This window comes from Seriola dumerili, unplaced genomic scaffold, assembly GCF_002260705.1.
Source record: "Seriola dumerili isolate Sdu_G_001 unplaced genomic scaffold, Sdu_1.0 BDQW01000331.1, whole genome shotgun sequence".
In the NCBI taxonomy this organism is placed as follows: Eukaryota; Metazoa; Chordata; class Actinopteri; order Carangiformes; family Carangidae; genus Seriola; species Seriola dumerili.
Genome location: NW_019174586.1, coordinates 9,426,350 through 9,448,735, shown reverse-complemented (window position 1 = coordinate 9,448,735; position 22,386 = coordinate 9,426,350). Strand labels below are relative to the sequence as shown.

The following is a 22,386-nucleotide window of genomic DNA, read 5'->3' as shown; positions in this document are numbered from 1 at the left end:
CACTTAAAAACACAAAAAGACACACACAGACTAATTCCTTCTCTTATTAAGTAACATTTAATCAAGTCAGATGAAGTGTGTATATTAAGTGTATGTATATGAGACAGAATTTGAAGGTAAAAGGAGCTCTGACCCACCTGAGCTGCCTGTCCTTGCAGACGGCCACCATGACCAGCAGGTTTCCCAGGATGCTCATCAGCATGACCAGAGACAGGAAGCAGATCAGAGCCATCCGCTTTGGCATGCTGTCGCTATGGAAACGGCACAAAAAGAGAGAACAACATGAACACATCGGTTCAGAATCTGCAGAGTGAAACTACAAACCGTGTCTTTTACAGATAAGAGTGATGAAGTGATCGAGATCTTTCTTTCTTCTGCATCAGTGAAAAACTAATCCATTCCCACTAATTGCTAAAAGTTCAGATATTGGTACAGTTAAAGGCAGTAATACTTTTAACGAGTGAGCACTGCATCCAATGGAAAGTTTCTGTTGCTCATCAAGTTGTCTCGAGTCTGAAATCTGATATGATACATATACATGATCTGAACAATCAGGTTCAGATGTTTGTTATCTATGGTTTTGTGAATGTTGCTATAATTGAAACATTCAGGTGCCAGTGAGAATTATTTATATCTCCATATCCAAGGTCACCTGCTTGATGAGATCAGCAACCTGAGCAGCAAAACTCTATTTAAAATCAGCAAAGTGAACATCAGAGAGGATACAAAGACAGACAGATGTAATGTGAGGAACATGTTTGATTTCTTTAGAAGAAGCTGTGTTTCCCGCCAAAAGAGTAACAACTTCTGAGGTCTGATGTTTTCACAGGAAATGATACCTGTTGCCACTTTTGTGGTTGATGAGTAATAAAAGGAGAAGAAAAGCTGTGTTTGTGTGCATGAGCTGCAACAGCCACCCTGACTGAACAAAGACTGACTGACTAACACATCAGTCATTACTAGGGCATTTTCAGTAATTTCAATATTTGAGTACTCTCATTACCTTATGAACAAGTACTCAGTTATTCACAAATTTTATAAAAGATAATATACATATATATAGATATATATATATATTCCATATATAGTCCAGTCGGACACGGACCTTCCAGACGAAGCATATTGTTTGGCTGTCAGAGAACATGATATGCAAGTTTAACGCCACATATCTTGAACTGCACATTATTGTCGTCTTTTTTTCTACCAATGTATTTCCCAACATCACTTTCCCGAGTCACGGCTGCCATGGTGCACGTAACGCTACCTGAGTTGAACTCATGTAGCCAAAAAAACACATGCACAGGTGCGCGAGTAGAAAAACGCTACTCGAATGATGACGTCAACAAATACTCGTACCCATCCCTAGTCATTACTGACCAGTTAGAGCAGCTGCTTAAGATTATCAGTCGACACAGAAACTGAAATAAATATGACAGTTTAAGAGTTGTCATTTGTGTCAGTTGACTTCCAACAACCTGCAAAAAAATTTTTTTTTTTTAGGTAGAAGAACAAGAATGTGAGAATATCCAGACTGTTTTGTACAACCATGGACACACGTTAATAAGCACCACACTTACTTGAATCACTGAGAGAATCTGAGATGTGGGCAGCAATTCAGAGGTCTGGACCCAGACTTGAAGATACCATTTAAACATCATGTACTATTCTATGATTTTTTTTTCTGAACTGAAAACAGTAGTTAGGACGCAATCAAGCTGGTGCCCACTGCTACACTTGCATTGCCTACTCTTGTCTCTGCAACGTACCGTATATCCAATGTGCCCTTTTAATTGGCGCTGTGTACTCACACTCCAGTACTCTTGCTGCAACACCTCTCACTTCAAAGCTGAGCTGCTACTTTCACTACAGCTGTATAACATTTCAAAAGCCCCACCTCCAACCCAGCATCCACCTGAAGACTCCAAATCTTCCATTCCTCTGGGGAGGAAATTGTTATCGTCACTCCCCACTCCCATGTTTTGCCATACTTAGTGTTTCCTTGTAGGGAGGGTAATATAAATGATGTACATACTCAATATTCCCATATAAATCCACTAATTAAAACATATTAATCAACAGTAATTAGGAGTGACCTTTCTTTTCTCCAAATAGCCCAGAATTAAACGCATAAATTAAATTTTGATTCCAGTAAATGTTGCTGATCTTTATCTTCTACATAATAAGGTCTTTAAATTGAGTCATTTCATCACTGTTGGGAATGCTGAATGGCGGTAAAATCAACATCCTTTCCATTCGACACTCAATTTAGAGTTTCCACAACTGACACAGATGTCATTCACAGTGACTGGCAGCGAACAGAACTCTTTGTCCGATGTGAAGAAAAATGCAAAAAGGAAATTTTTCCTTCTAGGCCAGGGTTGCTTTAATTTAAAAAAAAGGGTAAAATGTAAAGTGCTTATTCTCAATCCACCATGGAGGAACATGATATATTTTGTGGCATAAAACTGCAAGGTTGCATTTTCACTCCTTTATACATATAACCTTGGCATAGCTTCAGCAAAACGTCTCAAGGTGGAGCAATGTAGCCGGAGTGAGTTATGAAGCAAAGTCCTCGGAGTGAGTTGTGTGGTTTAAGAGCTCTCTGAAAATGACTTGTTTAATCTCAGACTTGTTTGACATTGGTAATGCATTACAGTAATCCTCCTGAGGTTTGCGGTCTCTTGCACTTGAAGGTTTGACAGGGAGGTTGTGGGAAGAGGAGGGAAGGGGTCAGTGCAGAGAAATGTGCCATCACCTTCTCTACAAAGTGGGAAAAGCTCCATTACACAAGGATAATTTCAATTTTCTATTCCTGTGTCTTTGTCCTGCAAGTCTACAGAAGTTCACAAGTTTGGGCTCCATTTATTTCTATCTTTTATGTTCTGTCCACATTACCTGTAACATGCTAATGTGCGTCTGTCTGATTTGCTGCTGGAGTCAGGAGGTGCGCCTCGTCCCTCTCTGCCAAATTATTTTACTCTCAGCATCTGAGGTTCAAAGGCGACGTGATAGTGTGGAAATGAGGCTTGTTCTTTGATCAGTGGTGCCAACACACTAATCAGATCAAATGGGAATGCTGACAGCTTCTCAACAGAAACATTACCAAAAAAAATAAATGGGGGGGCCTGAGTAACAGCACAGTAATCTTCTTTCATCTTGAATTTGTCAGCTACACGAGCTGACCTTTCCCCAAAACAAGACATTAATATTCATGTTATTGTAGCAGCAACCACCTTTTAACACTTCCACGAGTGTGACAAGCAGCATACAAACATACTCCTTCATGCCAGAGCATCGCCTCATTTTGGTTTTTAAGATGAATCGGATGCGGAAGCAGCTGAGCTTTCAAAACACACACTTACCGATCATGACTTCAGAATGTAAAGTTGCTGGCATCTGCTTCCTATTCTGCCTAATTCTTAAGGAACAATTAAGATCAGCACCCAGCTGTCCGGTGGGACAAAAGATTTATTAGGCAGCAAGCTCTTATTCAGCAACATTACTGTTACCTGGGAGCTGCACAGAACAGCCTCACTCCTCTATTGATCTACTGATGCTCAGTTGCACCATAACAGACTTGTCCCTCCACTCTTACAGCCACAGACCTACTTCATTTAACCTTTTTACTGAGCCTTGATTTGGTGATTTGCAAGTCAAACAATGTCTAAGTTTAAACTGGGCTGAATGTGTTTTTCTAGATGCTGCCTAGTGGCATAAAACTGATAAAACATGTCTCCGTGAAGCCCCTTACAGACATGTTGAAATACAGTCAATGAAATGCTGCTGAAATAATGGTTGTGTGTAAAGAAACTGTGTGAAGAATAAGAGAGCTCACACCCTGCACACTGTCCCAGCTCCACACACCTGGATAGTTGCTGCATGTAGTAGGGACGATTATCACGTTGGTTTGCTGTTTGACCATGTGAGAAGCACTTTGTCTAAGGCGAAAAAAAGACATCTAAGAGACTAAGAGTAACTGTCCTGACTTGTCTTTCTACCACTGTGGAGACATGACAGACAGAGTCCTTACTAAGACATGTTTGACATGCATAGAGCCAAATCACTGGAGGTCCATGATTACAAGAATCTTAGCAGGTCAAATGTCTGGTCAGGCTCATTGGTATAGCCCTGTACTGCATACTGTACAAAAGTGCTGTTCCTACCATCGCAAGATCTTTAAAAACTTTAAAGTAATGTAATGAATCGATTCAATATCAGGCTCAGCAACTTTTAATAATGTGAAATTACATTCCTTTGTAGATGACAAATGTATCTGCACCATACCTTTAAAGAGTAAAACTTATTAAATTCAATGTTTTCACCTTGAAAAATTAGGTTTTATATATCAAACAATGTGTTACATTAGTCAGTCCACACGTTGCTCCCTTTTCCTGCATATTTAATGTGAGTTTGAAAACAGAACTTTTGGGAGTTCAAGTAAACCTGCAGCAAAACAGACCTGCAGTAAAATACACTGACATGTAAGATGAAGGCAACTGCTCTCATTTTTCTCTTTTCCAATATGTTCTACATTGATTTTCCAGACGTATGAAGAAGTAATGAATTCTTAAACCCTACTTTATATATCTGTGCACATGTGGAAGAGAGAGACTGCAGGAACACAGAGCCGTAGTTAAAGGAAAGGACAGAGCGAAACAGAAGACTTTTTTTGAGATCTGATACACATGAACTTTGACCTGCAGCTGAGCTGAACTTCTGGTGAGCAATCAGCGACCAGCAGCCTCAATTAGACGCTCAGAGACAGACGAGGGGCGACTAGGGAAATACTTCCACCAGACGAGAAGGTTTAAAGCTCCAGGCTGTCACCGGGCAGCTGCTTTGTTTTGCTTCTCATTTAGACAAAATGTATTTCTTCTCGAAATTGTTTTGTTTCACAAACTTTACTTTGAGGTGCTGAGTCATTTTAAACTCTCTGCTGAATCACCTGTAGGGCAGGGGGAGATGAGGCTTCAGCTTTTAAAAATGAATGTGAAAAATGTTTTGGAAAGAACCTCCTGTGTCAGGAAGTGAAAAAAAAAAACCAATTCAAGTCACCTTCACTGTCTAAGAATATCTTCTGCATCGCTGCCTTTTCAGCTTATCTGGAGCTTTAGCCTTTAGCGTGGCCCCACGTCAGGTGGTTGTTATGAACAAGCTGCCGAAGTGCCACTGATTGGATGTAAAGTCGTGATGACTGGCAGTCAGAAGCCTCAGTGGTCCAGACCAACAACTGCAGTTAGACAGCTCTGTGTGAGGCAGCGAGTGAAAATCAAACGTCCAGCGGTACACTTCAGTGAGTCAGCTGAGGTGAGCTGATTGCACAGAGGTCGTCGTCTTTAGAGGCCTCTGCAAACTCACAGTGAATGAAGTGAAGGTATCTGCTATTGTACCAAAGTTTAAAGCTGGAAAACGCAACTTATCTCGCAAAGTCATGCAGAGACATTCGTTCCCACCTCAACACTTGACTGTCGCTTATGTAATCAGAGTCTGCAGTGAGTGCAGAGAGTCTGGAGTATAAAAAACAAAGGTAGTAAACCAAAGGAAAAGAAACTAGTAGTTTGCTAAATCATGCAGAGTTACGTGCAAAGAGGACTCTGACGTAAACATCCAGTGCTAATACATGATTTAAGAGCTTCTGTCCTGACTGTCCTAGAAAGTCCTCGCTCATCTGATGGCACAGATCAGCATCAAGGAACACATTATCTCTGGGTGAGAGGTCGTACAGGACAGATGCTGAGCTTTCTTATCAGACAGGAGGAATTTAAAAGATGGTGGTGGGACGGGCTGGACATAATTTTCAGGGAGGAAAGAAGAAGGATGGTCACAGCTGATATGACACAGGCAGTTTGCTCCCTGAGTGATAACTGCTGAACCAAACTGTGATGAGACTTCGAGCAGAAGCTGAGTTAAAGTGAACTTCTTTTCTTAGCCACACTGAAACATTTCATCTGGAATATGAAGCCTCTGACGTGGTTTTTTAAATAATTATGCTCGGCTTCAGCCTGAAAATCACTCTCATTTAGTTTCATGTTAGTATTTTTGGCTCACAAAGCAATATGCTGATGATTCAAGAGCTGTTATTTGTTTAATTTGACTTGCTACAATCTGTGTTGATGTCCCATTTTATCACAAGTTCTTTTGATTATAATCAGTTATTAAATAATCGGTTACCAGTTGCCAGCTTCATATCTCTCTGAACCAAACTTCTGTAATCGAGGACATAGTCTTGGTCACCCCAAATGACCAGATCTCATCCCGACATATCATTTTGTTCAGCACCCATCACTCTAGCCGTTTTCTCTGTTCGTGCTCACCCAAACGTGTCCACATTGAATACCTCCATCAGATCTCATGTGTGGGTAAACATCTGATCAACAACTTTACATTGTTTCTTATTAAAAAAAACACTTGGCTGGCACTGAAGGCCTCACTGGGAATCCCTAATTGCAAACAATAGCTGTCTGGACACTGGCGTTCCCTCCCAGCAGGCAAACACAAGTCTGCTATTATGCAGACTGGCACCAGAGGCGATGGGTCCCATCCAAACTGGTATCATATCAGCGTCACAAACAGGGGAAAATGTGTCACAAAAGAAGACTGGGTCATGGCAGTTTCTCCCGCTGGACAGCTAGAGAGCAAAAGCTGAGACTGAAAAACAAGAATAATTAAGCTTGAAAGCCTGCGAGTAAAAATAAATCAGGAAAGAAGGTGATCCCGCCAGCTATAAAAAATTTGATGAAGGGTGTGGGTGGGAATGAGCAGAAATGAGCGGTTGGATGTTGACTAGCAGACTTTTCTTATTTCACTACGATTCTTTTTAAATTCTTTTTGCTTTGTATCAAACAGGGTCCGTAATGAAAAACTCAACATCTATGTGGGTATTTTTTTGACACTGCAGTAAATGTTTTCTCACATCTGTATCCATCCAAAAGCTCTGGATTTCATTTTTTTCCTGACCAGGACAGAAAAATAAACTTTCAGAAACCACCATTTAACTTGACACCTGCATGTAATCTTTTTTAAATAAACCTGAAACCAAAAATTCCAACCAGATCCCAGGGTCAATAAATGAAACATCATTTATAACCTTTATAACCCTATAACTTTGTACTTGTCAATCAAGTTTTGACATGGTGTTTTAGTCACGGTGAAGGTGCCCACCTCTAAACTGTTGCCTCTTTAAGTGAGCCGTCTTTTTCCAGTCCCTGAAGATTATTTTCTTTACTGTGACAAGCGCTGCTTAAGCAGACGACTGTGGCTGCTGCTGCTGCTGAGGTTTTGCCTCTGAACGTCAGGTTTCTGTTTCTGCACTGAGCTGACGGCTCAAACGGGAGTTTTGTTCCAATTAGGCTCTGTTATCCTGACTTCACCTTGGAAAGAGAGGTTTTACTACAGGAGAGAATCAGCAACAGGGTTTATGAAACACAATCTGATTCCAAAGTGTTGGCAGTCAAAGCACTGAAGTGTTTGTGACGGCTCCAACAACTGAAACTGGTTGCTGCTCTCGTAGCTTTAGTGTGATGAATATTGTACGTGACAGACGTTGTAGTGTGAAAGAGAAGCACTAGAACCATTACTCTGTTATTTGCTTTTATTTGTGATTTTTTATGAGTAAAAGTTTATAAGAAAAACTGTGGTTTGATAAAACTTGGGTCTTATTTTTATGGCAATGACAATCACGTCTACCTGTAACAAAATCAGTTGTGATCTGGGAAAACCAAAAAGGTCATCGGACAGGTGGTAAACAAAACTCCAGGTTTGACAAATTTATTTTGGAGAGAATATGAAGAGAAAAATTTATATTAAAAACTGTCTATTGAAAAGAATACTCTTCCGCTCTGGCCTCCTGTAATTGCAGTTGTTATATAGACATAGTTTTTCTCTGTAATGAAGAATTCCCAGTCCCACTGAAGAATTATGTCAATACACCCCTGGTCAACACCCCCATTTCACCAGTTTTAGTTTTTCATGTAACTTCCCTGTAGCTCATAACTCATAACTAACCCTAACCACCAAGCAGCAACTCCAGCTGTCAAAAAACACACAATTAGTCTGAAACAAAGTGTGTCTCGAGGCGCCTCAACTCAGACATCGATTTGACACTTTACCAAACACAAATGCATCATTTTCACCTCATAACCCAGAGTTGAGGCTGTTTGTTAGAATGTGACGCTGTAACTGGACCGAATTCTGCAGTTAAGAGAACACTGCAACAAAAAAATACACAAAAGACGAAAAACACATTAAATTTGACCGATTGGGTCACACAAAGAGGAAAACAGCACCTGCACAAGATGAAGTGCAGAATACACTAGAGGAGCAATCATCAGCAGCAGCGGTGCACAATTGAATCACATTATCTATTCAAACTCTGCAAACTCATAAACATGAATAAGGACAGATTAATTTGTACATCAATCTAAACCAATTCACTCTCTATATTTTGTCTTTTTTCTTGACAATAAAGCATCGCCACTTCATAAATAATGACAGTATCTCTCTCCATCTGTCTCACACACAAACACACACATAAACTTCAGTCCCAGACATTTCCTCAACGTTTCTACCCTTGTAACTCAAACACAGACATGTGGATATCTCCAACAGCATAGAAGCAACATCTCTAGTTACGTATTCTTTTTAAACCCAGACTGGATTTTTATGAAAAATTAAAAGTCTTTCAGTTTAAATCACAAACTGGGGCTGGGACAGAGAAGAGCATCTGAGTTGATGTATCCTGTTTACGAATTAAAGTCATGGAGTTAGGTGAGGCCACTTCTCCTTTTACAGGAAGTGGTACATCAAAGGCGTGAATTGAAATACAAACTGTTTCATAAACAACATTAGCAGCAAAAGCAGAAAAAGTCGGACTCATGATGTTTCAGTGACATGTTCAAGACCACTCATAAACATGTTGTTTACTAATGTCAGTCCTGCTGGATTGTCAGTATCAAACTTGAATTTTCAATCAGCTGCTTTTCATTGCTGTCAGTGCTCATATGTCAAAGTTACATTTCAGGTGATTGGACCAATTGACAGATGACTGACAGGAGCTTTCCTTCAATGAGACATCAACATCAACTCAGCCGAATGTTCTACTTGGTAAGCTGTCCATGACTTTTGAACCGTGTTCTGAAACCGGACGGACGGAAAAACTGTTTGGAGAGATTATAAATTTCTACTGAAATCAGTTTCTGAATCAGTTTCATATTGTGAATCACGCTCACCTGTTGGGAGCGTTCAGAACTGACAAGTGACAAGTTGCGGCTCAGGTCAAACTACAGCACTGCTTGTAGTTGCATTCATAAACTAAATCTACATTTTATCAATTGGTCTGGTTCAGTTTAGGCTTGGGCTGATATTTGAATATTCCCCACGATAATATTGTATATTGTGATATTTGGGCTTGACTGTATGGAGATATTGTATTTGATATCGCCCAAGCCTTGTTCAGTTGCTTATAAGAGGATGTTTTCTAGGATTTAATGAAAATACTTCGACTTACTTGCTGATTGACTGGTAGGTTTCTGTCAAAATCTTATAATATAAATACATTTTCCCAGTCCTCCCTCCTGTTTCCTGACGGTGTAATGTACTGATAGACCAGGAATAGCTGAGCCCATTTCAGGTCGGTGAAACTCATCTGGGCTCCTGAGATGGTTGCCTGAACATAATGTGACGCCCGTGTCTTCCTGAATGGGACGGTTAATGATGTGTGACCAATGGTGTAGGCAGGGTAGGACAATAAGTGCGCACTAACCGACCTGACATTAAACACACCAGAGAGGGTTCAGAGTAGAAAAGGACCTCGGAGTCGTGTGTGTGTCCAAGTGTGAAATCTGCCTCATGATAAGAGTCAATAAAGTCTGATCTGGTGTGGTGTGGTTGAGTAAGGATGCAATAATGATGCACTGCTTCTGTCTTACTGGAGCAAAACATGCGAGCTTTAACTTTGCTGCATTTCCATATCTGATGCACTGAGGCTCAAATGGCCCAGATAAAAATGAAGCAAAGCTTGTGCAGAAATGTCAAACAGAATCACAAGTATCTTTGCTGTAATTTCTCATCTCTGATGTTGCTAATACATGTAGACACTGTTGAATATAAGCAACACTCCAGGACTGTGGATTCTCCTTGTTTGATTTTTTTTCTGCTGGACTCTTGTGAGCCTGAGGAACTGTCTGAGTGTTGAATGATAAAACATTTCATTTGTGCAATTTCAAATGCAAAGTTGACGGTTTAATCCCCAGCTCCCTCCTGTGCACATGTCAAAGTGTCCTTGGAAAAGACTCTGAAACCTAAATTGCTCCAGATGGTCAGGCCAGCACCTTGCATGATAGCTTGCTGCTATCAATGTGTTCTTCACTATCAAATATTTCAACCAGCATCAGAAACTTGAAGTAGAAATCACAAGCAGCTATCACAGCTCTTGCGGGTGCCTGCATTGTATCTCCATTACTGCTGTAGCCCAGAGGTGCTACAGGAGTTAAATTTTTTTTTATCCTACAGCGCATAGAGGCTCCTTAACATGCAACAATAAGTCAAGCTTTACTCTCCATAAACCCACAGATGTTTGTTATTACAATCCTGGTTGTGTACCGATGAAACAAACAAGATTATAAGTTAATTTTTAAGATTGAAATGCTAAGTGTATATTTTCACTTTGGGCAGAGCCAACCAACCTGCTTTTAGCCTTTATGCTAAGTTTAGCTAAGTGTCTCCTGTTCTCTAGCTCCACACTGAACGTAGAGACTTATCCATCTTTGAATCAAGTTTCTCACGATGTAAGTGTCAATATTGCACCTTCAATAAATAATGAAAGCCAATTGTGATTAATATCATTATTAAGAATACAATGGCATGTATCATACAATTAACTGCTCAGCCTAAGGAAAATGTTGATATCAGGTGTCAAAAAGCCTTTGATTAGATTTCACGGCGTTGTGTTCAGTATGAAGCATGGTGATGTATTAAATCTTTATCACACACTCCAGCTGGATCTAATCTTATCTAATTAATTGATCTCTAATTAACCTGCATACTCCTCTCCTCTCAGCTGTGAAAATGTAACTCGATTGTTTGTGGCAATTACAGGTAACTGTGTATCACAGGAGGATAAACTATAGATTCTATAAATGCTGGTCGCTGATCGAGGTCAGTAAAGGTCACAGATTACTTAAAGCACCTTTAAATACGTAAGAAATTATGAGTCTCAGGCTTTTTCCTCTCCTCCTCACGTCCAACCCTCCATCTCGCCTTCTGTGATTTCGAAAACAAATATCAGTAAGTCAGAGCTCTGAATTCAGACGGAAATTAAGGAAACAGGCAGAAGCACTTTCCCTTTCAGTCATTGACTAATTTCTCATTTGATTCAAACTCAAATTAGTGACAGAACAACATGAGGCATCAGACAGCCATCAGTGTTAATGTGGAATAAGACGCGCTGCGAGTCGTATCAAGCTAATTGTCTTCATAACAATTTGCCCGGGGGTACGACGTATGATTCTGGCAGCTTCCCACACACACATATACACACACATCCTGAAGTCAAAGAAGCACATCGCAGGCCACTCAATATGAGGTCAACTTCATCCAGTTACTTTCTCTTCTTGTCATCAATGTCTGTGGTGGTACATCAATATCCCCTCCAATTATCAATCCTTCATTGGCCTCATCCTGATGTCGGATTTGCCAGTAATCCAACAGGGGAAATCTGGAAATGGGTTGCACCTGGGGCCGGGTCTGACTGAGTTTGATACTGAGCTCGCGTAAACACATGTGACCCACGGCACAACCACATCCCATCTCAACCCACAGCCCCATCACACAAAAACATGCTGGAGAGGTGAGAGCTAAATTACTAAATTACTGCCGACTCTGAAACACATGATTGACGTCTCTTCACATGGAAATTATTCTGTCATTCTAAAGCCTAAATTGTCTCTTTTTCTCGGGAGGTTGTCACCATGCTGCTCAATCTCCGACCGAGTGGCAGCACATGAGTCTGAACTGTCAAGCTTCCAGTGCAAACTCATCTCGTGCCCATTGTTGAAGCCTTGTTGAAGCCCAGCAGAAATATTCCATGAAAAGTATTTTACATCAATTAAAGTTCAAGTTGCAAAGAAAATGATGACAAATTTAAGTAATCAAATACACAAGTGTCTACAACCAAGCAAACACTTTGTGTGGCTGTACTTAGGCATAGTGGTGCTTTGAGCTAAATGCGAACATACTCACACTGACAATACTGACATGCTGATGTTTAGCAGGCTTTATGTGTATGAATGCTCCGCCTGTGTCACTCACTTGCTTTGAATTGCCCCTTGAGGGAAAAATTGACCTGAATTAAAACAAATACATTAAAGGTTGGAGTTAGGCATGTATTGTTATGGATAATGTTCATTTTTCCTGATTTGGTTTAGTTCTTTCTTATAGCTTCATTAACAGGAAATCTTAAAGGAGCTATTTGTAAGTTTTGCTATTGCTACATAGCTAGCATTTCAAGTCTTGAGAAGAGCTTCGGTCATGGTTGTGTTTAAAAGACAAGAGATTACAATATGTCCCAGAGCATCTACTTCTTCCGGGCAGATTGGACACTAAAGTGACTTGGTATTGGAAAGTGAGAAGACAGGCCAACTGGGCCAGAGCTAGCTGGTTAGCATGCATACTTCAATAGAAGAAAAGAAGTGGTATAAAAAGAAGCAAAGAAAATGGTATTAATCCCTTTCTGATGGTATATTAGTCAGCAGCAGAATTATCATTACTCACTGAATGATGGAAATACAGTCTCATTTTTCTCTGTAAAGTTTAATTTTCTGTTTTTCTCATTAAGCTGAAGCTACCCACACCATGTGACGGTACAAGCAACAGCAGAATACATTTTAAAATCCAAAACCTTCAAACAATCACACTTAGAGAGAATCATTCGGAGGAAACACAGTCTTATTTACAAGCTGACTGGAAATATTTTTGTTTTGATGAAACATCCCATTCATCTCCTGAAGACTCCTGGAGAAATTCAGGCTGGGGACAGCCACAGTCAAACTTTAGTGTTGCCTGGCAACATGTTTTGACCAAGTGTAAATGACTCCGCTTTTATTTGGCTCCCATCACAGTGGCAGAGAGGTGTTCACAGACCAGCATAGTGATTAAAGTCACACAGCAAACACAGCAGAGGAAAAGCAGTTTTTTTTTTGTTTTTTTTCAAAGAAGGAAATGAACAAATCTTTCTGAATGCTGAATATGAAACCAGTGGCTCATGTCAAACATAATTATTAGAGGAAGCATACTTTTTACTGATGATGATAATGATAGTCTGAAGTAATTACAGTGTTAGCCACTGTAGAAGTGGTATTTATCCTTGTCCTGCATTGATGCTACAAGCAATTAAACAGCAGCACATAAACACAACTCAACTTTGAACCTCTCATGTATGCAGTGGCTCTTAACCAGCCTCTAATCACTAATTTACAATTTCTGATGAATGAAAAACGATGCAAAAAGAAGTAATTTTTAAAGTGATTCCTCTCTGGGAAGAATTTAATTGCAGCAAGTTTGGAAAAACCACTGTGAAGAGTGGTTTTTGTTATTTACTTGCCATTCATGTGGAAAAAAACTCTCTTTGTTACATATAATTAGCAGTAGCATTTAAAGTCACATTTTTTTTTATTTCCTGTTGCACAACATTTTTCTGCATGGAGGGTTTCTTTCACTTTTTTAGAAGCCTTTTATGAGATGTCTTCTGTTTATACTGCCAGCCTAATGGTTATCTACTATTATACTTGTCATTTTAAAGGTCCCATATTATATAACGTGAGATTTCCATGTCTTTTTTTATTATAAAGCAGGTCTAGGTTCTATATTAATGCTGGTAATGCCATCCAACCTTGCAACATTTGGTTTCTCTGAGTGTTTACCTGTATTTGATCACTCAGAAAACAGTCAGCTCACTGACCTAACAAAGTTATATAACAACTGCAGATCTTACATGCAGGCAAACTTTCCAAACTTCATGTCCAAACCACTCTCCTGATCCATAAATTTCCTCCACGGACAATATCTCTCGTCTCACCCATCACTTCATGTTTCACTCGACCTAAAAACATTAGTTTGATTTTTATGGAAGGTGGAGATGAAGAAGGAGCTACTGGACACCACTGACTGCTCATTCCCTTGCGATTGCCAGATTTATTCAGGTTTTGACAATAATGTCTAATTCTGGGCGTCATCGCAGTTATCCACTATTCATTACAGGACAAATCAGCCTAATTAGAGAAATTTAAGTCTTTCTTTAGTGAATTTTTGTCTAAGTCTATCACGCAATAAAATCAAACTAAAAGTCTTAGACTGCTAAAAAAAATCCAGTAAGATGCTGGATTTGAAAGTATTCAGTGACCTGATTCTACTCCATCTTTCCCTCGTCCCATTTTTCCTCACTGCTCTGCACTTCTAATTGCAGTAAAAGCAATATCTTTATATACTGTATATGTTTACAATTTATATTTTAAAATATTTGCATGAAATAGTTTTTTATCATGTACTCAGAAAAGAAAGATTTTTTTTGAATGCAGGAAGTTGAGAATAACTCATCTGAAGGAAATTAACAGTTTAAAAAAGTCATGTTTTGTATGAAACTTCTTCAACTTTTTTGTTTCACACAGAATAGTTGAGCAGTATAATATGAAATGAAATCCACAGCAGCGAGTGAAGCCTTTGCGTTTCATGTTGATCTCTCTCCTGTGGGATTGAGGTATATTTTGGGGAGGTTGCCGTGTGTGTCGGAGTGAGGAGCACACTCTCCTGCCTGCAGACGAATGTCCGCTAAAGCTCTTAAGAATGCAGTATTAAGTGTATATATAGCTCAAGGGATTCCCACAGTGAATTCACTGAGCTCAGAAAAGTTAACTGCACGTCAAAGAATCAGAGACACTGAGAAGGTTAATAAGGGAAGGCACACACGCAGCAGGAGAAAAACCAGAAGAAGAAACAGCCGGCCACAATCTGACTAAGACAGACAGCGAGGAGACTGGACAAACAGAGAGATGATGGAGAAAGGAAGAGGTGGAATGACATCTGCAGACTTTCTCCACATCTCACCTTGGTACGACTGGCCCACATTAATCCATCATTCTGTGTCATGTTATTTACTGAGTTCAAACAGGCCTTCAAAGTTCACTTTGTGCAGAAAGAGTCAAACTGATGTGAAAATGCTCCATCATACTGTTTAGGCCTTCTGTCCAAACTGACTATTACTGTCCTTTGGACCTCGTACAGAACCTTGATCATCATTTTTATTTTCCAGAGTTTTTCAGCACTTTCCCTGTTTCACATTCCTTCAGCCACAACAGTTAGTGAAGATGTGGTAACACTGACAGTAATTCTAGTAAATTTTATAATTCTAGCATTTTTTGCATGTTTCAAAGATGAATCCGTGCCTACCTGTCAGTCTACGCGTGTGGTGCTACCACTCAATCTTCTTGCTACACAGGACGTTTTAGGGATGTGACACGTCTACTCGCAGCGTGCCGCAGCTGAGCTTTGCCGCAGTAATCAATGTAAGCTGCTGCACCACCCACAGAGAACCACACGTCCCTGCTGCTGCATGTCGCAGTCAAAGTGTGAACCCCCTGAAAAATTACAGGTGGCAAAAGCAGAATCTGTAAAATACAGTGCAACAAATCTACTGTGGTTCACTTTGTAATCATTGATCTTTGTTGGGTCTGTGTCAGACAAGTTTACAAGGCCACAGTTTGTGGTTTTGTTGTATTGGGCTGCCAGGTCTACAGAAGGTTTATGTCCAACTTTAGATTTGAATCAACGCATCTGACAGAGCCTTCGTGCTACAGTTCACACCTTCTGAAAAATACTGTTGATATGAATCACCCAACAGAGCACACAGTTGCCCACAATGTAGCAGCTCCTCAAAAGTTGATCTATCTTAAACATTTTTTTTTTTTTTGTGCTCCACAGAAAGAAAAAAAAAAACCTGCCCTACCTGAGCAACACAAATAAAGTGAATCTACTGAAACACATGCAGTTCAAAGGCAATCTGAAAGGAAACAAATTCAGATGATCAGCGGGTAAAAAGACTTCATTTCAATGTCTAGTTTAGATCTGCTACCTAAGCTAATTTTGGTCTTTACAACTTTAACACTAACATCTAGACATTATCTTTTTACCTACAAATCACTGTGCAATCAAGTGCTTACTGGGAGCAACTTATGCCCCTTTAAATGTACAAATATCTAGAGGATTTTTTTCTTAGCCCATAGAAAACAGTGAGGTCAGTGAGGTGAACTGACCCTTTAAAACTGATGTAAATTCTGACATTTAACAAGGACCAGACAAAGCTGGTTTGGAGACAAATATAAGAGACACTAAGTACTAAGTGGGTGACTTCAACACATGAAAGTTTCCTCCTCACGTCTCCACTGTAAAGTAGAATCCTGTCTGGTTCACTCCAGCCCCTCCTCCTCCCCGGCTGTCCTTATTCAATCTGTTGTGTTTATGGGACAAATTAACAAGGACATACATACACGCGCATACACCAACGTTTAAGTTCTCACACACAGACACACACAAGCACAAACGCACGTGCCAACATGAATCATTTTCTATCTGCAAGTAAATCAGAATGATTTTAATTCTGCTGCTTCCTCCAGCAGGTTTCTCTGCCTTTGTTTCTCTGCATAGTTTTTTCAGTCAGCAGACAAAATATCGATAGCGGAATATATTGTCTTACTTCCTCTTGCGAAACGTTATTGATACACTGGTGCCAAATATGGATATTTTTATTAAAACATGAAGGCCCTTTAAACAGATTCCCCTGCTAATTTCACTTACCAGAGTCACTACTTCATGGCTTGTCGCCATGGCACTTCTAAATTGAATGAGGGTAAACTTGTTGCGAAGAGGAAGAAAGTCACAGTGGGAATATGGCGGACAGTGCAGACAGCGGGGGAAAACAAATCACAGAGGTACCATCAGCTTTCAACTCAAAAGTCTGGGCCCACTTTTATAACACTCGCGGGACAAATAAAATCAATAAAGACTGTGCGGCAATAACACTACACACACACACACACACACACACAAACAAAAACACACACACACAAAAACTGCCAGACCTGAGACACTGTCCTGTGCAAAAACACACACTCATACACTTTAACTACTCAGCGCTGTCTCAGCAGCCAGGCTCTATGTCCTCCAGCGGAGTGAGCAGGTCTTTCACTCTCACACACCAACACACACCTGGGCGTAAACACACACAGGCTTCATGACGAGGAGCGGACCGGTCAGCAGTCTGCTGCTAATGAGTCTGAAACAAACACCCACACACTGGGCATTTTTCTGTCACCTGAATTATAACTGGAAGGTGACAGAGACAGAGACTGCAGTCTGCAAGTCTGAAAACTGATATGTGTCCAGCTTTACAAAAAAACAAGTTGATGAAGCACTGAATGTGTTTGTTTTTTTTTTTCATGTGTGTTTGATATTGATTTAAGAGAGAAATGTGTATTTTTGTATTAACTGTTCTGCTTTCTGGCCGTTCAGCCTTTTGCCAGTTTATGGTTATTCTACACTGGAGTGACGGTGTTTGTGAGTGTTTAAGCGGCACTAAGCTAAGACTCACTTTGTTGTACATTGTTTCATCTCAGTTGTAAAATTGTGTGACACTTACACTTCAGTGTATGTGAATAAATACATGATCCCTCCTTTTTGCGTCTTTAGGTTATTTTTGCTTCTTCACTTTCAAAGATATTGTGACGTATCGTAGATGATTGTCTTGCAATGTAGTGTTGCAGAATTGCTGTATCGTGATACCGTCATCATCATAGACAACGAATGGAGAGTTACTCTGTGATTCCCACACCTAGAAGAGATAATGGTCTATGTATGAAGTAACCTGTCGTTCACATGTGGAACTTTACATAGAACTGTTGAATGTTTATTGTGACCAGTGCTCAACTTACAGTAAGTCACATTTTTCTCTTATTGTCTTTTCTTATGAGGGTGTTTGCTTCACTTAAAAATAAATCTTTGTTTCTGTCTCAGCAGCTGATCAGATGTGAGCGTCCTCTCTGTTGCTTGGTTACTTGTTTTCTTTGGTAAATGGCAGCCAGTGAAAAAGCTGCAGTGACAAGAGAAATTAATGCAGCTGATCAAACAAAGTGGTTTTACTTCACACACCTTGACACCTGGTGTGAGTGTGAGAGTTATTTTATTTCTTTGCTACTGTCCTGACAGGTCCATTGCATTGTTATAGACTTATTTTAAACAGTGAACTTATATGTAGTGTTTTCCAAATGGCAACTAATGACTGAGATTAAAACCAGATGAAATGAATCAATCTGTAATGATTCACTGAAGAAGTTGAGTTGAAGTTTGAGTTTTTGAGTTTTTTTTGCTGCAGTGTCTCTGCTGTTATGGGTAGGAAATATGTCAATACTACTGCCAATACCATTAGTTTTATCTATAAACCTTTTTCTATTTATTTATTTATTATTTTTAAATTTAAAAAATGCTTTACCTGAACTTTACCTGAAGAAAATACTACTACACTACTAGTTTGTAGTTGGCTGGTACTTAAAAAATATATAGCATTTATATACAGTCTTGGCTGTGGGTGTAGAATTAGATCTACCCTGTCTATCCTATCTGACTCTAGAATATTTCAATGTTTGTTGATGTTCACTGACACTGACAAAAATACAAACAAATGACTTTTTCTGTAAAGATTTTCTTTCTGTAGACCTTAATCCCAACGGATCATCAAATGTTGGAGATCATTGAGGTATTGTCTTGGTATATCACAAACCTACATTTACCACTTATCAACAGGAAGAGCATAAACACAATGTGATATAGCAGCTGCTTTTGATGTCATTTGTTTCCTTTTCAGAGCCAATTCAACACTGAGGCATCTCTGCAGAACGATAACCATGTGTCAGAGATGCAGATTGGTATAGATACAGAATGAATACAGCTACAACTCCTTCAGTTAGCTTGGGAGGAGGCAGGGAGCTCCACGGTGTCATATCTTGTCTTTTCCATCTTATAACAACTCTACCAACCCTTGTCACCCACAAAAAGAACCAGCAGGCCTCAGAGCAAGTTAAGAAGGATCTGCTTATGTGTGCATCACGTGGTATAAACATGAAAATAATCTAGCTGCCCCTTGCACTTCTCACCGTGAATCTTGATCTGGTCTAAGCAGGACAGACGTGAAAAGCAGAGTCGCTCTGTGCCGCCTGATCCCTCCTGACAGCGCCAACTGCACCTCCTCCCACTCAGCCACAGTGGAGCTGACAGCGAGTCACCAATATACCAAACAGACGCAGGCAAGAAACAAACCTGGAGCATATACACGCTAGACTAAAGTGCCACTTTTCTGGCTCAAAGCCTCGCAGTGCACCCTGAGAAAAAAAACACAACCCAGACAGATGGAAGCAGAAACAGACGTCGTGAGGAAAACATAGTTTTCATCAGAGAGACACAGTGACACAGAGACACAGTCATCTGAGATGTTTTACATATAAAAAACAGCTCATGCCAATTCCACTGTCATTGTAGCAGATGTGGCTCTTCATTGACTTAGGAATTACATTTAACGAATACGTTGCCACGAAACGTAATTAGGAAGTTTAGTTGTATATGAACTTAATTTCTAGGAGACAGGGTTAAGTATAATAAATATTATAAATAAGGTCAAAATCTAAGAAAGGTTTGCACCCAACTTTACATGGTGCAATGCAAACCACTCACTGCACAGAACATTGAAAGTATACCAGTCAATTCCTTTAAATTCTGCATTATACTCAAGACCTTTTTTTTTATGTTTAGTGGCAAAGGTTTTCATTATTTATTCTTGAAATATCTGCACACAAACACTACAGTGTGGTTAAGAGATTCTTACAGTTAATGCAACTATATTGAAACTTCATTAAGGTTAAAGACAGTTTGTCACACAGTTTAAATGAATAGTATAACTATGTGATAAATGGAAGACATTAAAAAATAATTTGTAGATCTCAGACGTGACGTCAAACTGGGTTTCTGGCGTGAATATAGGGTGCGTTACACACTTACTTTCCAACTGCCTATTGTTTGATTTCAGCAAAACAGCACATGAATGTAACACTGTTGAATGCCAGATGACTAATGTGATGAGTTCTGATGCAGTAAACTTCAACCATCTGCTCCATGTAAATTCGAACAAAGCTTTTAGTTTAGCTGTTGTGAACTAATCTCTGTGCCTCAGTGTCTCACATTTGTTGCTGTTGTGAGAAGATTAATCAGTGGGAGAATCAGAGCAGACTGTAGGACCTCAGCATCTTGCTCATGGACACTTTGGCAGATTCTTATAACATGGTCCTCCAGCTGAAGGACAGCCAGCCTTCTCACTATGCCGCCAATGTTCAATAGATTAAGTCAGTACCCAACTCCTGCTCCTTCAACCACAGGAGAGATGAAATTTGCCTTTCAGATGCGTCACTTTAAAAAACTGACACGTACTGTTGCAAAGTGCTTTGAGGCAAAGGGAATGAAAATATAACTCTAATACAAATGACTCTGCGTCCTCTCAAGACCTTTGCTATAAACATGGGAATTATCATATAGTGATTTGGAAAAATACCAATTAGGAAGTTTTATTTCTATTCACAGAAGTTTAATTGAGCACTGGAAGCAAAGGAAACAACTGGACTAAGAGACCACTATTTATAAATCAGATTTATAAAGCTGTGCACACACACTTTAAAGTCACAGTCACTGTGAAATTGTATGGACAAGCCTATTCCCCACTCCCGCAGATCTTCATCATTGGCTGATCATCCTCTTTCACCTTGTGAGGATATAATCAGTCACAGAATTTTAATGTCAGGTGTAATTAATATTAATCATGGCTGTGTTAGGTTTCCAGTTCCCGTGCTGTCCCACTGTGTGTGCTGCCTCACTGACATCACTCACTGGGAAACTCAGAGTCATTATTAATATGATCAGTTACACCTGTGCTGAGAGATGAAAATGTTCGCCATGAAGGAGTTCCACAGTCCCGCAGTGACTGATAACACTAACTGAGGTCTCATTTCTCAGGATGTTCGTGTAATGCTGACATAAAATTGGATGTGTTCCTATACGAGCAGTGCACATTTACTGCCCGCAATTTCAGGGAAAAAGACAGAGCTCAAAACAGTTTTAACACAGAATTGGGTTTTTAAATCTCTTACAGTTTAAAGCTGGACTGACTCTATATCTATATATATCTATAACTTTACCCACAAACAGAACTGTGTGAGCAGCGGTGTTTATTTAACTGCTGCTCTATGACACAAGTGGCAACCTCTGGGGCTGAAAAATGAAGCCAACATGGAAGTGCAGTTCCTCAAATGGCCACATGAGGCTGGTACCAAAAGCAAGTCAATCCCCATAGACTCCCATGTTAAAATGCCCAACTTTATAGCAGAAATAAACATGTTTTACGGCCTTGTATAAAAAACAGTTTTGGTCTCTATAGCTAATTTCCGTCGTGTCCATGTGAGTGTCAGTTGGGTGAGGGTATGTTTGCCACAAACTGGCATGCACTGAAGTCTCGGTTCCACACACACCCCATCCCTTTGCCCATTTTTGGATTAGCTGGGAGTCAGGGGTGGAGTTGGCCACTGCCAAGATGGTGACGGTTGAGCAGCCCACTCGGAGCTTTAAAACCGTTCTTCAGGTGGTTAAACAGTCAAGTGATCAGGGAGGACATGGTTTTAAAAAAGTGACTTCAGTGTCGTCACAGTTCAGGTAATAAAAGAGCATATGAACTTGTCTAGAGGAGACAGGTCCTCTCCCTCTTTTAAACTGTATCAAAATCACTTTTACTTTAATTGAACTGATAAAAACTAATTTCAGCTCTTAGGTATCAGTGGTGCATTTTCTATACTGCTAATCTGTACATGGTGCATCCTTATCTTCACCCCAGAGCACATTAAAATTCTGCATGAGGATTTTCGCATCCTGGTCTCATCAGGAAAAAGTCTGTCACATCTCTCTGATTGTAATCAAGACAAACAGGTCTATTTTCATGCACACTCATCCTCTCATCTCCTCGGAAGATCAAATGCGACAAGAAACCGGAGCCTTCCCTCCCCCAACACACACAACCACACAGCATGTGATGTCAGGTACTACGTTCCCTCCATGATTTCACCACGTCAGGAAGTTTGACTGACGAGGACTATAGGAAGAACCCTGGTTATTATTTTAACATCAATACATCATTATGCATTTTGATTTTTCCCAATCCCAACATTAAAGATTTAATCAACCATTCAAAACACTAAATTGGATGTTTCAATAATGTTACTTGTTACTATCTTGTTACTGGCTGAATTTGATGAA

The 22,386-nt window shown here is 39.9% G+C and overlaps 1 protein-coding gene across 1 annotated transcript in view; it reads right to left on the bottom strand.

Annotated features, from left to right (window-relative positions):
- Nucleotides 1-22,386, bottom strand: part of htr4 (5-hydroxytryptamine receptor 4) — a 99,518-nt gene that overhangs the window by 45,511 nt on the left and 31,621 nt on the right. Inside the window, exon 2 of the mRNA XM_022760176.1 lies at nt 138-251. Coding sequence (XP_022615897.1) covers nt 138-251 — 114 coding nt within the window. The remainder of the gene's footprint in view (nt 1-137; nt 252-22,386) is intronic.